The following is a 16,370-nucleotide window of genomic DNA, read 5'->3' as shown; positions in this document are numbered from 1 at the left end:
CTCTTTATCCCCACCTCCCTCCTATCCTTCCCAGCCTCTAGTAACCATAATTCTAGATAATTCTAGTCTCTGTCTCCATGAAGTTCTTTTTTTGTGTTTTGTTTTGTTTTGTTTTTTAGCTCCCACATATGTGAAAACATGCAATGCAATATTTGTCTTTTTGTGCCTGACCTATTTCACTTAACATAATGTCTTCCAATTCTGTCCATGTTGCTGCAAATTACAGGATTTTATTTTTTATGGCTGAATAATATTCCATTGTGTATAAATACCATATTTTCTTTATCCATTCACACATTGACAGACATTTCAGATGATTCCATATCTTAGCTGTTGTGAATAGTGCTGCAATAAACAAGGGAGTGTAGATATCTTTTCAATATACTGATACCCTTTCCTTTGGATATATGCCCAGCTGTGGGATTGTTAGATCATATGGTAGTTCTATTTTTAGTTTTTTGAGGAACCTCCATACTCTTCTCCATAGTGATTATCCTAATTTATATTTCCATCAGTAGTGTATAAGGATTTCTCTTTCTTCAGATGCCCCCCAGCATTCATTATGGCCTGTCTTTTCGATAAAAGTTTGTTTAACTGGGGTAGGATGATATCTCATTGTACAGAAATTTAACTTAATTAAAATTTATTTAAGGTTGAATAAGTAGATTTTTCAAGTCATTTCAATGAAACTATAGTGATATTTGGATTCCTAATTTGATAATTGAAATACTTATTTAGATGTACCAAGAATCCCAACATTTTTGGCTTATCAATATGTTTTATGATTTTTATTCTTTTGTCTAAATTGCCAAGGGAATATTCTCTATCTTCTTTTTCAGTTTGGATATAAAAGATATGTTCTTGATCAATTGATGTTCTTCTTTTTATTTCTGAATATACCCATGGCATTAAAACGCTATCACATTATAGGATGGGTCAGCCCACGTTTTGGTGGCAGCAGAAGGAAGGTTGATAGCTAGTGAGCAGGGACCTTAGATTCCTATTCTGAAAGGTAAAAAGTTGAAAGAATTGGTTAGAGCTAACACTGAAGTTGTGTTCACACTGAAGATCATAGTGGCTTAATACAGTTTTGTTCTTGCTCAGGTATTTAGGTACTTTAACTTTGCCATTTCAATCTTGTGAATAACCTGTGTGTCTATACAGGCAGTTAATGAGTCTGTAGATAAAAGAAACTCTGGACTGGAATGAGCTGTCAGCCGCAACATTTTTAGCCCTAAGTTAATTTACTTTTAAAAATCTTCCCATGGCAACTGGACTTGACTCTATGAATACAAATAAAACCTAAGGATTTTTTAAAGTAATTAAAATAAGTATATTTTTAAATTTCTGGAAGGATCTTTTGGGGACTACTATAAATAGTAAATATTATTCATACTTTTAACTAAAACTTGTGAAAGTATGGAGAATGGAAACTTGTTTAACATATTATCCTGGTGAATATTGTCTTAGAGCATGAATTCATAAAGTACAACATATGTATTTGGCAGTCATTTTCTTTTCTCATGGTAAAGGTAGGTGTATTTACACAGAGCCACTGTGTGGCAGAGCTCTAGCTGCAAGGGATGATGTTTCCCTGGTATTTTGTTGAAGCACGGCCTTCCTGCAGCACCAGTACAGGATACCCAGTACAAGGACTGTAACCTAAGGGCACCTCTTAAGAGTCATGCAGTGAGTGGCCTTATGTGTTTGGCATGAATGCCCAACTTATTAAATACTTTTTAAAAATATATTTTACTGAAGCTAATGGACACTTTCAGATGTATGTGTGTGTGTCTGTGTGTGTGTGGTACACCAAACTGTTAAGAAGCTTCTGGCTACTTTATTTACATAAAACAGGGGACAGTGAAGTTGTTTATTTATATTTCTATTATCAAAGTACCAAAAAAATCCCTGTTTTAAATAACATATATACAGGTCAAAGGGAGGTGAAGCACGTCAATATTTGTACGCTGCTGCTGCTTCTACCATGACTACCACCAGTATAACTACTTCCTGATATTTGTAAAATAATAATAGTTATTAGAATTAGAATTGTAAGTTAATAATAGTAGTTACTGTCTGCTAGACACTATTTTAAGTGTTTAAATGATTTAACTAATTCATTCTTCACAATAACCCAATAATAGAGGTAATATTATCATCTCCTTTAAAGATGCGGAAACCGAAGTATAAAAAGAAACAGTAACCTATTGTCATAGGACTATTGAGTCAGCGAGGTAACTCTACAGTATGGCACCAGGATCCCTGCTTTCAATTTTTATACTCCTCTCAAAAGCACTGATTTAGATTTTTTTTCTTTTTAAGTTGAGTTAACTTAAATAAGGACATTAATGATCTGCCCACCTAATTTTAAAATTCTCTAAAATTCCCAAAAATTAAATCAGTATTAAAAATCAGTATTACGTTTATGAAAATTGAAGCCATGCCATTATTTACACCTTGATAATTACAAAACTGCAGTGCCCCTTCCCCATGTCTTTGTTTGCTTTGGGATGTCAACTTAAAATTTCTCACAAATGAGTCAGTCAAGAAAAATAAAAAGCACAGTTATATGAGTTGTGTGTTGACACACTGAAAAAGTAACTATGTTTAAGCAGTGACACTGTCGCAAAAAAAGTACTGCCTGAAAATAACTTGAAATAACTTTTAAAACTTGAAAGCTTTAAAAAAAGGTGGCGACTAGATTTTACCAAGTTGCCAGTTGGTAATAAGCTATATATATATATATATATATATATATATATATATATATATATATATATATATGTATAAAATACACTTATATGTTAACTTTGTATGTGGATATATATATAGTTATATATTCCTGTTTTTTGTGTGAACAGGTATATATGGGATTTATCAAATTGATATTTGAATGCTACTAACATTTTGGTGCCTAACAAATTTATATTATCTATTTGGGCAACTGGAAATGAACCTGACTGCTAGACTCTAACTGAATAAAAACATTAGCATGCCAGTTTTGCATTTAGTATTAGACAACATTTCATGCATTGATGAGTCCTGTTAAACACTGAGCATTCTTTATATCCATTGGGAACTTTAAAATTTCCATAAGAAAGAACCTGCCTGCTTATGAAATCAAATGTTTAAAGTCACATACAAAAGCCTGAAGACCAATTTAGCTCGGATTCTGTGTCATGTTCAGTAGTGTGGTGTGCTTTGATCATATTTATGGTATTTTACCTACTTTGAGAAGATAATACCCACTAATATCTCTGTGCCAGAATGTTTAGATACAAATATTGGTGAAGTTAACATAGAGTATTCTCAACTTTACCAATCTTCATTCAGAGTTCTTTTCATTAAATCATTAGTTGATATTATATTATATATGTTATGCTTATTTCTTATGTGTAAATTATCTACTTCATGATTTTGTTTTATATAAGTATCCACGTAATGTCTCTGCAATAATCATTTGTTCAAAGCACAGAGCTGGAAAAAGTTATGAAGTCCTCAAGAAATATATAGGATTGTCGAAATGATCAGTATATGCAAAATGACATATAGACTTAGTTCATTTGCTTCATGTTCCTTATTGGCGACTTCACTAGGCACTGACCTCATGCTTGGCTCTCTACCCTCACTCACAGGTCAGTGGTAGATAGAGACAGACACATACAAATCAGGATACACATTATAAGACATGCTGCATTGGGGTGGTAAACTGTATCTATGTGAGTTGAATATTAAAGAATGATTAGGATTCTCAGGGTGAACAAGGAGTGAAAAGTATTCAAGACAGAGGTCATTGCATATAAGGGCAGGAAGAGGTTTGGTTCTGTAGAAACTCAATTGGATTTTGAGAAGGAGGACAGGGGACACCCTCACTAGGTAGACATAAATCAGATTCTTTCTACAAAGGCATTTCATGCTCAGAACATGCAGAGAACACACTTTTGCTTTGGGAAAATGTATTGTTAGTAGTAGTGAAAATGAAGGAAGTGCTGAGAGTGAGAGATACGGAGACATTTTGAGGGTAGAAGAGACTAGACTGTGATTGACTGGATGTGAGGAAAGAGTAGTGGAGGGTTATACCTGGATATCTAGTGTGGGCATTAGAAGATGCTAAGGCTTTCAGCTGAGATGAGGCATCAGATAAATTGGTACAAGTTTGGGGTAGGAATATCATGATTTTCTTTGTATTACATATAACATTAGAGCTGATGACAGGATATCTAGATGGAGGTGTGACAGCAGTTACCCCATTATATTGTACTTTTTAAATGATACATGTCTTACCTGTGTGCTATGAGCTCAGTAAGGAAGGGGCTCTTTCTTTCTTCATCTTTTAATCCATACTTTCGTTTATATATCTTAGCATGTTGTAAAAGCTCAAAAATACTGTATGATGAATAAATCAGGATGAGATGGGTAAATGAACAAATAGAACACAAGCAAACAACTATATGAAGTGGGCAAAAGCCCAAGACTTATATAAGGGATTCAGCAGAAATGTCTTTTAGCACAGGAACCTAATATCCCTCCCTAAAATATCTGTTCTTTGGGCCGGGCACGGTGGCTCATGCCTGTAATCCCAGCACTTTGGGAGGCCGAGGCAAGCAGATCACCTGAGCTCGGGAGTTTGAGACCAGCCTGACCAACATGAAGAAACCCTGTCTCTACTAAAAATACAAAATTAGCCAGGTGTGGTGGCGCATGCCTGTAATCCCAGCTACTCAGGAGGCTGAGGCAGGAGAATTGCTTGAACCCGGGAGGTGGAGGTTGTGGTTAAGCCGAGATCATGCCATTGCACTTCAGCCTGGGCGACAAGATCAAAACTCGGACTCAAAAAAAAAAAAAAAATCTGTTCTTTGGAAGATGTACACACTTCACAAAGAAATCTTTTACTGGCTCCAACAAAAGCATGACATTACCGCCTTCATTTTTCAATTTTATACATACTAAAGTAATTTTAGAGACTATACCCTCATTGAAAATACATTTTATTCTGATAATAGTTAATTCTGTTGTTTCAAATTTTACCCAACTATCCATTTCAGGTTTTTTTCACAGATTGCTTACTTAAATGTTTTCCTTAGCTAAATGTGAATGTAACCATATTCCACGTTAAGTAAATATATTCAGATTTCATAATTACTTATTGTTTGTTCTCCCAGTACTTTCAATGAGATAAGTAAAGATAAGTACCTACCTTAGGAATATTATAATTTTTTGAGAATATAATTAATACCCATATATAAAAGCAACTTAAATCATCATAGGCACACCATTAATACAATTGTTAGTTAAATCAATATCTAGATCTTAAACTATGCAATAAAAATAACCATATCCATCTAGTCCAGTAATATTTATTTGTTAATTCTCCTATTCCAGGAGTTGTGCAAGATACAGAGAATACCAAAACCCCTTCTCTTGAGTGTTTTACAGTATAGTGAAATATCTCTCAAATTCAGTGTGTTTAGGAATCCCCTGGGAGTGTTAGTTAAAAATGAGAGGCCTCTGATCTCACCTCCTGAGAGCTCAATTCCATAAAGCTGGATACCCTCTTAGAATTTAGCATTTACAAGATGTATTTTTTAATTCGTGGACTTTAATAAAGGGGAAGAATTATTTTCTGAAGTAACTCTACAATGCATTTAAACTAGGATGGAATTTGTTAAATCTGGTAACTGCATGGTCTACATTACTGGGGTCAGAATAAGAAAGCAGAATCTTTTAATGTTTTCTGGAAAAGTGTCATCTTTCTTAAGAAGTAAAAGTTATTATTTCACTGATGCAGGAAGTTATTGTTTGTAAAGGCAGATTATTGGATTTTGTTGCATAACATGTAAATTACTTCATATGCAAATTACTTAATGTGTAAATGACTTAGAGAGTCATCTCTATGATCACTCCTTTTCCATTTAAAAAGTGTAGAAATTGTAAAGCAAATACTCCAAAAATTGATTGTTTTTCGTTTCTACTTTCTGAACCATGTAGCACTATGAATTTTCTGCCTTACCTTTGTAATTATTAAAATAAAGGGGCTAATAAACAGCAAAGTCACTTTATAACGCACTAAAGAAAAACTACCCCCAAATCATGAAAATCTTTCTACTTAGATAAGATGCAAGAATAGATAGAAAATGGGACAGTGGTCCAATGAGACTCTCTAGAAGAGAAATTAGACTATTTTATCTGTATATGTGTTAAGATTAATAAATTAAAAGCAGCATTTCCTTTTCAAATTTAAGTACATTAAACCTTAGTCTTGTGAGTGAAAAACCTCATATTCAGAAAAACATTTTTTAAGCATTGAATTTGGTTATTTATTAAATATTCAAAGCAAGTGGCTGCTACTTGGAAATGAAATAATGATCAAATGTAAAGAAGAAAAGGTAGAGAAATGAATATTTTATTTGAACAAACAGTTGACTGCTATGTAAATTAGAACAGAGTAGCATATACCCTCTTGAATCCTGGCATTTAAACTCAGGTAATAGATTAGAATAATCTTTGAATGTTAAAGGTGGAATACTCCTTAGTGGCATTTTATGATTAACACTAGGAATTAAAGACTTGCCCAAGATTATATACCTTGTTAACAGCAAATTCTTAGAAGTTTTAGAGTACCTCTGTCTACAGTTAGCTCAAAATAAATTAGAGAGAAGAAAATTATCTAAAGGATCTGAATAGTAAACTAGTGATTCTTGATAATTCAGGAAAAACTATGCTATCTACTTAGATTCAAAGTGCAAGAAAATTCACAGTGGTCCCTTTACTTTATAGTTTGCCATTTTCATCATCACTGTCTCAGATTAACCTCTTAATTGATTTTCTTTTGAATTTAATGATTAGGGTTGTTAGTAAATAACTGGAAAATACTTTTTTTTTTTTTTTTTTGCAGCTGGATGAAGAAGCCCCGATGCGGTGTACCTGACCAGACAAGAGGTAGCTCCAAATTTCATATTCGTCGAAAGCGATATGCATTGACAGGACAGAAATGGCAGCACAAGCACATCACTTACAGGTATAAGAACTCACAATTAATCTCCCCTTTTCCCCATATTTCATTACTATTTGTTTTGACACATAGTTTAGTATCTTCTGCACGTTGACTACATGTTAATATGTAGGGATGTAATGTTAACATAAGAGACTTAAAATTGCTATTGAGAGGAGAGTAAATTGTTCATCAGACACCCTATGTAGACACTCTGAGACACTTGGGCTCTTTTGTAAACTATTCCAGCTTCTTGAATAAATGTCAACATTATGAGGGACTTTAAGATGAATGTTCTAACATATTACATTCTTTGACAAATATTTATAATCTCTAAAATAATCAAATAATAAAATATATAAATAACTGCTATTTAAACAGAATGTTGTTGAATTCATTAATCAGTGTTTAATATCAGTCTAACCATTTTGATTTTTATCTTTTTCTTAATTATGCAAGTGGTTTTGTCTTCAGTAACAGAAAGTATTTTCCAACCTAGAGTGACAATTGTTATTAATGGATTTTCACATTTATTTATTTTGTAATTGAACAACTGCTTAGTGAGTCCCAGTATGAACAAAGAACAATGCTAAGGCCTGGAGATGTAGCAACAAATAAAACATGAGGACCCTGTTTGTCCTCATGGAATTTACAGTCACAAAAAGTTGAATAGTTGTATAAATACAATGCTTGTTATAAAAAGAAAGGACAGGATGCAAGAGAAATGTAAACCAGGGTCATCCAACCCATTCTAGAAAACCAGATGAGATCGCCCTAAAATAGCTTTTCAACTAAGACCCATAGGAAGGAAAGAACTTGTTAAACCAATGGGCAGGAGAAGAGGAAAGATACTTTGGTGAGAGGGTAGAATGTCAGGAATCATCTCTGTCAGATTATGTGAATAGAAATGATAATTTTATAATTCTTATTCTTCATGTAAATAACCCTTTGTGTATGATTAAAGATAAAATGAAAGCCTCAGTATATTGGTTTTCTACTTGTATAACTGGAACATGTCACTTGAACTTATTTTGGTTATTTTGGAGACATTTTTTTTTTCTTTCCATCACCCAGGTTGGAGTGCAGTGGCACAATCTCAGCTCACTGCAACTTCCACTTCCCAGAATCAAGCAATTCTCCTGCCTTAGCCTCCCAAGTAGCTGAGATTACAGGCGTGCACCACCATGCTCAGCTAACTTTTGTATTTTTTGTAGACACAGGATTTCCCCATGTTAGCCAGGCTGGTCTTGAAGTCCTGACCTCAAGTGATCTGCCCTCTTCAGCCTCCCAAAGTGCTGGGATTACAGGCATGACCTACCATGCCTGGCCTGGGAACACTTTTTTGTCTTCTTGTATATTTTTATGCTGTCTTCTCACACAGCATGATCTTAGATTATTGTCTTATGCTACTTAGTTTAATTATTTCTGCAGATAAGAAAAATCAAAGATGAAGCAGCTTTAGGCCAAGCCCATGAAGTTGGTATTCACCATCATTTAAATTTGCTCACAAGATATTTTTACTTCACATATTTGTTTTATCATCTCTACAATCTATATTTCCAAAACAGAGTTAAGAAAGTATTATACCAATAAGTTCATATGGAACATACAGTTATTTTCCCAATAACTGTAATATTTATGTCTCTTGTCTGGGGACCCTTTTTCTGTAAGTGAAATTAGTGGTGACAGTGCTTTCTGAGAGGAAAACATGGATTCTTTTTTCTTTTCTTTTCTTTTTTACTTTTTTTTTTTTTTTTTTGAGACAGGGCCTCACTCTGTCGCTCAGGCCTGAGTGCCGTGGTGCGATCTTGCCTCACTACAAACTCTGCCTCCCAGGCTCAAGGGATCCTCCTGCCTTAGCCCGCTGAGTAGCTGGGATTATAGGTGTGCACGACCATGCCCAGCTAATTTTTGCTTTTTTTTTTTTTTTTTCCAGAGAGAGAGTTTTACCATTTGCCCAGGCTGGTCTTGAACTCCTGGGCTCAAGTGATCCTCCTGCCTTGGCTTTCCAAAGCACAGAGATTACAGGAGTGAGCCACCACACCCAGCCCATGGATACACCTTGAAAAGCATTTGTAGATTTTGATGAAGAATGACAGATTATTTTTCTGGTCACATGGCAGAATAGAAAGCCTAAAATATACTGCCGATTAGGGCAAACCTTGGATGAGATATGTTAGATTTTTAAAACTAAAATATATCTTAAAAGCATTGTTGAGCTGAAACAAAAGAAAGAAACCTAAAAACCAAAAGTAGAGGAAAATTAGGAAATTTAGTAGGCATGTGAGCATGTAGGTCAAGTAGAGAGATGTTGAACTTCTGTCTTAGCAGTAATATAGAGTATTAAATAATAAACTGCATACTATTACCTTAATAGATACAGAAAAGTAGCCAAGGAAATTTACCATCCATTTTTGGTAAGTAGGAATCAAAGCAAAGAACTACATTTTGGGCCGGGCGCAGTGGCTTACGCCTGTAATCCCAGCTCTTTGGGAGGCCGAGGTGGGCAGATCACTTGAGCTCCGGAGTTTGAGACCAGCCTGGCCAACATGGAGAAACCCTGTCTCTACTAAAATAAAAAAATAAATAAATACTAAATAAATAAATAAAAATTAGCTCGGAGTGGTGGCGCATGACTGTAATCCTAGCTACTCGAGAGGCTGAGGCAGGAGAATAACTTGAACCCGGGAGGTGGAGGTTGCAGTGAGCCGAGATCACGCCATTGCACTCCAGCCTGGGTGACAAGAGTGAAACTCCATCTCAAAAAAAAAAAAAAAAAAAAAAAAGAAGGACATTTTGTTAAACAGAAAAATGGCATCTATGAAAATAAATACTACACTTTTGTTATATAGTTCACATATAAAAGGTTGGTAAAATCCTTAGGAGGCAACAGCAGTATCTGCTACCTCTCCTCTATTCAGCAACATTGTACAGCTACTAATAGAGGTAAAGAAAGAAAAGGAAGTAAAAGATATAAGATTTGAAAAGAAACAAACTATCATTAGTCTCAGATTATATAAATTTCTATATGGTAAACCCAGAAGAAATTCTGATGATTATTTAGAAATAATTAACAAATATAGTCAGCCTAAAAACAGATTTTATTTTCAGAACAATTTTTTATTTAAGAAAAATTGAGCAGATAGTACAGAGAGTTCACAGAGTTACTGCATACCCTCTCCTCTATCCCTTATATACTCCACCAATACAAATGGTTTCTCCTATTATTAACATCTTGCATTAGCATAGTAGATTAGTTAAAATTGATGAGCCAGTACTAGTACATTATTACTACTTAAGTTGATAGTTTACACTGCGTTGTACGGTTCTATAGGTTTTGATAAGTGTATAATGTCATTTATCTACCAATACAATATCATACAGAATAGTTTTCCCTCCCTAAAAATTCAGTGTTTCACCTATTTATCCCTTCTCTCCTCTTCCAAAAGCCCTGGCCAGCACTGGATTTTTTTTTTAATGTCTCCATCGTTTTGCCTTTTCTAGAATGTCATATAGTTGGAACTATAGAGAATGTAGCTTTTTTTCAGACTGGCTTCTTTCACTTGGCAATAGGCTCGTAAGGTTCCTTAACATTTTTCATAACTTGATAGCTCATTTTTTATTGCTGAACAATAATCCATTGTATAAATGTGCCATTGTATATTTATTCATTCACCTATTGAAGCCATCTTGGTTGATTCCAGTTTGGGGAAATTATGAAGAAGGCCAGTATACACATTTGTGTTCAGGTTTTTATGTAGGCGTAAATTTTTAACTCATTTGGATAAATATCAAGGAGTGTCATTGCTGATCATATGATAAGACTATGGTTAGCTTTGTAAGAAACTGTCAAACTGTCTTCTGACGTGGTTATCCCATTTTGCATTATTACCAGCAGTAAATGAGAGATACTGTAGACCTACAAGCCCCACCCCCAGCATATGGTGTTGTCAGTGTATTCAGTTGTAGTTATTCTAATAAGAGTTAGTGATATTTTTTCAGATAAAATAATTGAGATAAAACAATTATTGTAAATCAATTATGTTTATTAAGATAAGCAATTTTATTGATATAGATTGTTTTAATTTGCAATTCCCTGATGACATAAGATGCAACTTTTCATATGCTTATTTACCTACCATCTCTGTATCTTCTTTGGCGAGGTGTCTGTTGAGATCTATCAATTTTTAATTGACTTGCTTGTTTTAAGATTTTCTGTATATTGTGTATATTAGTCTTTCATCAGTTCTGTTTCCAAATACTTTCTTCATATCTGTGGCTTGTCTTTTTATTCTCTTTAAAATGTCTTTTTCAGAGCAGAAGTGTAATTTTAATAATGTCCAACTTAGCATTTTCTTTCCTTCTCGTATTGTGCTTTTGGCGTTGTATGTTAAAAATCATCATTAAACCCAAAGTCCCTAGATTTTCTCTTATGTTGTATTCTGGATGTTTAGTAGTTTTATGTTTTGCATTTGGGTCTCTGATTTCTTTTGAATAAATGCTTGAGAGTGTATAAAGTCTGTGTCTAGATTCACTTCTTTTACTTGTGAATGTCCAGTTGTTCTAACACCATTTGTTGAAAAGATCATTCTTTCTCCATTGTATTGCCTTTGCTCAGTTGACTCTATTTGTGGTGATCAATTTCTGGGCACTTTCCTTTGTTCCTTTGATATATGTATTTGTTATTAATCCAATATCACCCTATGTTGATTACTCTGATTTTATAGTAAGTCTTACTATCAGGTAGTTTCTGTTGTCTGATTGTGTTTATTTTCTTAAGTATTCTGCTGGGTATTTGGAGTCTCTTGCCTTTCAGTATAAACATAAGAGTTTGTTGATTCACACAGAATAACTTGCCATGAGTTTTGCTTGCATTGTATCTATAGTTCATCTTGGAAATAACATATAAATATTATATATTAAATATATAAAATATAGTTCATCTAGGAAATGGATATCTTCCTATTTATTGAGATCTTTGAATTCTTTCATCAAAATTTTATACTTTTCCTCATATACATATTTTGATAGATTTATTTCGAAGTATTTTACTTTTCTGGTAATAATTTAAATGGTATTATGTTTTTCATATCAAATTTGAGTTGTTTATTGTTAGCATATAGAAAAGCAATTGACTTTTACATATTAACCTTGTATCCTGCAACTTTACTATAATTGCTTATTAGTCTAGGAGATTTTTTGTTGTTATTGGTACTTTTCAAATAGAGGATATATCATCTGTAAACAAAGACAGTTGTATGTATTTTTTTCTTCCTAATCTGTCTCTTTTCTTTTCTTTTTATTGTTGCATTACATTAGCTAATGTTTCCAGGATGGTGTTGAATAGGAGTGGTAAGAACGGAACTCATTGGCTTTTCTGATCTTAGGAGAAATACGAATAGTTCTTCAACATCAAGTGTGTTTTAAACTGTAGATTCTTTACTAGATGTTGTTCATCAAATAGAAGTCTCTCTCTATTCTTAGTTTGCTAAAAGTATATATTGTGAATGGGTGTTGGATTTTGACAAATGCTTTTTCTGCCTCTGCTGATATGATAATATGAATTTTCTTCTTTTGCCTTTTGATGTGAAATATTACATTAATAGATTTTCAAATCTTGAATCAGCCTTGCATATCTGGGATAATTCACAATTTGACATAAGGTACAGTTCTTTGTATAGATTATTCTATTTGATTTGCTGACTTTTTTGAGGATTTTTACATCTGTGTTCATGAATGTTACTGATCCATAGTTTTTCTTTTTTTTGTATCTTTATCTGGCATTGATATCAAATAGAGGGATATTGGAAGTCTCCAATTATAATAGTGCTTCGTGCATTTTTTTTGCAGTTCTATCAATTTTAGTAACATGTTTTCTTGCTATATTGTTAGGCACTTGCACATTAAGTATTGTAATATCTTCTTGGAAAATTGAGACCTTTATCATTATGTAATGACTCTTTATCCCCAATAATTTTCTTTTCTATGAAATCTGCTATATCTTAAATTAATATGGCTTAGTTTTTTTAATGTGCATAAAGATAATATATCTTTCTCCATACCTTCACTTTTAATTTATCTGTGTCCTCATATTTGAGGCAGGTTTCTTGCAGGAAACATATAGCGGGACTTGCTTTCTGTTTTTGTTTCGTTTTGTTGTTGTTTTTTTTTACTCTGTGCTGTTTTTATTGGCATATTTAGTATTGACTTTTTTTTTTTTTTTTTTTTTTTGAGATGGAGTTTCACTCTTGTTGCCCAGGCTGGAGTGAAATGGCGCAATCTCAGCTCGCTGCAACCTCTGCCTCCCAAGTTCAAGCGATTCTCCTGCCTCAGCCTCCCAAGTAGCTGGGATTACAGGCATGTGCCACCATGCCAGGCTAATTTTGTATTTTTAGTAGAGATGGGATTTCTCCATGTTGGTCAGGCTGGTCTCGAACTCCCAACCTCAGGTGATCCGCCTGCCTCGGCCTCCCAAAGTGCTGGGATTGTACGTGTGAGCCACCGCGCCCACCTAGTATTCACATTTAAAGTGACTATTGATGCAGTTGTATTAATACCTACAACATATGTAACTATTTGCTGTTGTTATTGGTTTTTTGTATTTGTTTTTGTCTTCCCCTCTTCCAGTGCCTTCTCTGGTTTTAGTTGACCATTTTATATGTTTTCATTTTCTCTTAGCCTGTCAATTGTCCTCCTTTTTACTGTTATTTTTAAGTGGTGACCTTGGGGCTTGCAATATACATGTGCAAGTAATCTAAGTCTACTTTCACATAACATTATACTACTTCACAGGTATTACAGATATAACAGAGTTTCTAATTTAATTCTTCTGTCCCTTAGAATATTCTCATTATTCATTTTATTTATCCATGTGCTATAATAACCCAATACATTATTTCTGTTATTATTTTGAAAAGTTATTGTTAGATCAATTAAAACTAGAATAATAAAATACTTTATTTTACTTTCATTTATTCCTTCCCTAATGATCTTTCTTTTTTAAAGAGATATGCATTTCTGATGGACATCATTTTTATTCTTTCAGAAGAACTTCTCTTACTTTTTTTTTTGCAAGGCAATTCTGTAGACAATAAGTGTTTTTAGTTTTTATTTGTCTAAGAAAGTCACTTTTCCACCTCATTTTTAAATGATGGTTTCACTGGATACAGATTTCTAGGTTGGTGGTTTTATTATTTAAACCTTGACTATTTCAAGCCCCTTTCTTTTTGCTTGGATGGTTCTTGAAGAGAGGTTTAATAGAATTGGTATCTTTGTTCATCTACAGATAAGGTATTTTACCCCCTTCTGGCTTTTTTCCAGAGTTTTCTTTTTGTCTTTTGTTTTCTGCTTTGAATATGATATGCTTAGGTATAGTTTTTTTTATATTTATACTGTTTCATGTTCTCAGAGTTTCCCAGATCTATGATTTGGTTTCTGCTATTAATTTTGGTACATCCTCAACCATTATTACTTATATTTCTTTCTCTCTTCTCCTAGTATTTTCATTGTGTGTATTTTCTCTCCAGTTCTTGGATATTCCGTTCTCTTTCTCATTCTCTTTTTTTCTGCTTCAATGCATTTACTAAAAACACACAGCTAATATTACACTCTGTGAGATAGAGATTAGATACAATATATTGTCCTATCCCAGCTCTCTCTTTAATTCAAAGTGAAATATCCAATAACACCCAGAAATACAGAAAAAAGGAAAGGGCAACATATAAAAATAATAATTTACATGAGGTTATACTGCATAATAAACTTTACATGCTTACAAATTGGCACGAACTCTTTATTAGGTAAAAATAGAAAATAAACTTATTACATTAAAAAAAGAGAAATTTTTCCTACAAGAATAAAAGCTGTAATACATGAAATAGGTGAGGATATGCAGAACTTGCCACATAAGGTGAGTAAGAAAAATCTTAACCATAAACAGACACAATTTTCAGTGACCTATTAATCACATAAGAATTAAACAACTATATAAAAATTAAATCTATCTGACATTCATTTCAATTCTTTTTTCAATTTGGGATGTTTCTATTGACATATCTTACAGCATATTTCCTTTGCCATGTTTAATCTAATATCAGCTCATTAAAGGCATTCTTAATTTCTGTTTGGCTTCTTCTCTAGAGCTGCCATCTTTCTGGTTATATTATCCATGTGTTTTCTCTATGTTGTCTACTTTTTTCATTAGAACCCTTAGCCTATTGATCAGTTATTATGAATTCTCATTCTGAAACTTCCAAAATGTTGGCCATATCTGAGTCTGGTTCTGTTGCTTGCTTTATCTCTTCAGCCTCCGTTTTCTCTTCCCTTTTGCAAAGCAAGCAACAGAATTGTTTGTAATTTTTTGTTGAAAGTGGGAAGATATTGAGTAATAGGAAATGAGGTAATAAGCCTTTGATGTGAGCTTTTATGTTTATCTAGTTAGAGGTTAGGTTGTATTTAATGTTGGCTGTAGCTGAATTTCTTCTAGAGTTCTTTTTTTTTTCTTTGTCTCCTCCTGTCTTTAAATATCTCTAGAAATTCCTCTTTAAATACATACCGTGTATTTAAACTATCTCATATATATATATCTCATCTTTAAACTATCTCATATATATAATATAATGGAGCCCTGTTGGTTTGGTGTAACATATTGTACAGAGGAAGCATCTGCAATCCTGTGATTAAGTCCTTTTTAGTGGGTCTGAGTATCTGAGCTGTGACCTTCTGACAAGTCTATTAGGCTTTTTGTTTTTCTTCATTTATGTAATATACGAAGGCAAAAGGAGGTTGAGCTGTCTAATTATCTTTAAGCTAGATCAGATAATGCTTTGATAAAATAGTTTTCTTTTAACACTGGCGTTTATTATGGAGAATAGAATACTCTTGGCATTATTTCAAAATTGTTGCTTTTTTTCCTCCCCATGCTGGAAGCAGGAGAGGATCTTTCTCAGATCTTCACTGTAAGAACTTGATGAGGGTCTTGGGGGTAAAACACGTAAAGTGTAGAGCTCTCTCCCCGCCCTCCACCCCTAAGGCTGGGACTTTGAGGGTTTTTCCTTCTCTTGGCTTCAGAGGCTTTTGCTCTTGATAAACCGTGAGTCTCTGTATTTGCCCCTCTCTCCACTTTTGGGGCAGAATTTTGCCCTATGACCTTATTTTTTGGATGGAATGAAGAAGAGTTATTTCAATTTATTCCGTTTTATTTCTTGTGAGGTTTGAAGTGATAACTTCCAAACATTTTATATATCTAAGCAGAGACTGCAAGACCATATCAGTCTTTTTAATAAAAAACCAACATACGAAATATATACACACATGTGCCCACGTAAAAAGCAGTTCAAGTGTATAACCTTTACAAAGGCACCATTTAAAATAGACA

The 16,370-nt window shown here is 33.6% G+C and overlaps 1 protein-coding gene across 2 annotated transcripts in view; it reads left to right on the top strand.

Annotated features, from left to right (window-relative positions):
• The window catches only part of MMP16 (matrix metallopeptidase 16), a 287,063-nt gene that overhangs the window by 134,308 nt on the left and 136,385 nt on the right, over nt 1–16,370 (top strand). For both annotated transcript variants that reach the window (XM_004047251.5, XM_055349690.2), the window contains exon 3: nt 6,899–7,021. In XM_004047251.5, the coding sequence (XP_004047299.1) occupies nt 6,899–7,021 (123 nt within the window). The remainder of the gene's footprint in view (nt 1–6,898; nt 7,022–16,370) is intronic.

The sequence above is a fragment of the Gorilla gorilla genome, chromosome 7, assembly GCF_029281585.2.
Source record: "Gorilla gorilla gorilla isolate KB3781 chromosome 7, NHGRI_mGorGor1-v2.1_pri, whole genome shotgun sequence".
NCBI classification, from domain to species: domain Eukaryota; kingdom Metazoa; phylum Chordata; class Mammalia; order Primates; family Hominidae; genus Gorilla; species Gorilla gorilla.
The sequence above is the reverse complement of the archived record's forward strand: the minus strand, read 5'-3'. Positions and strand labels throughout refer to the sequence as shown.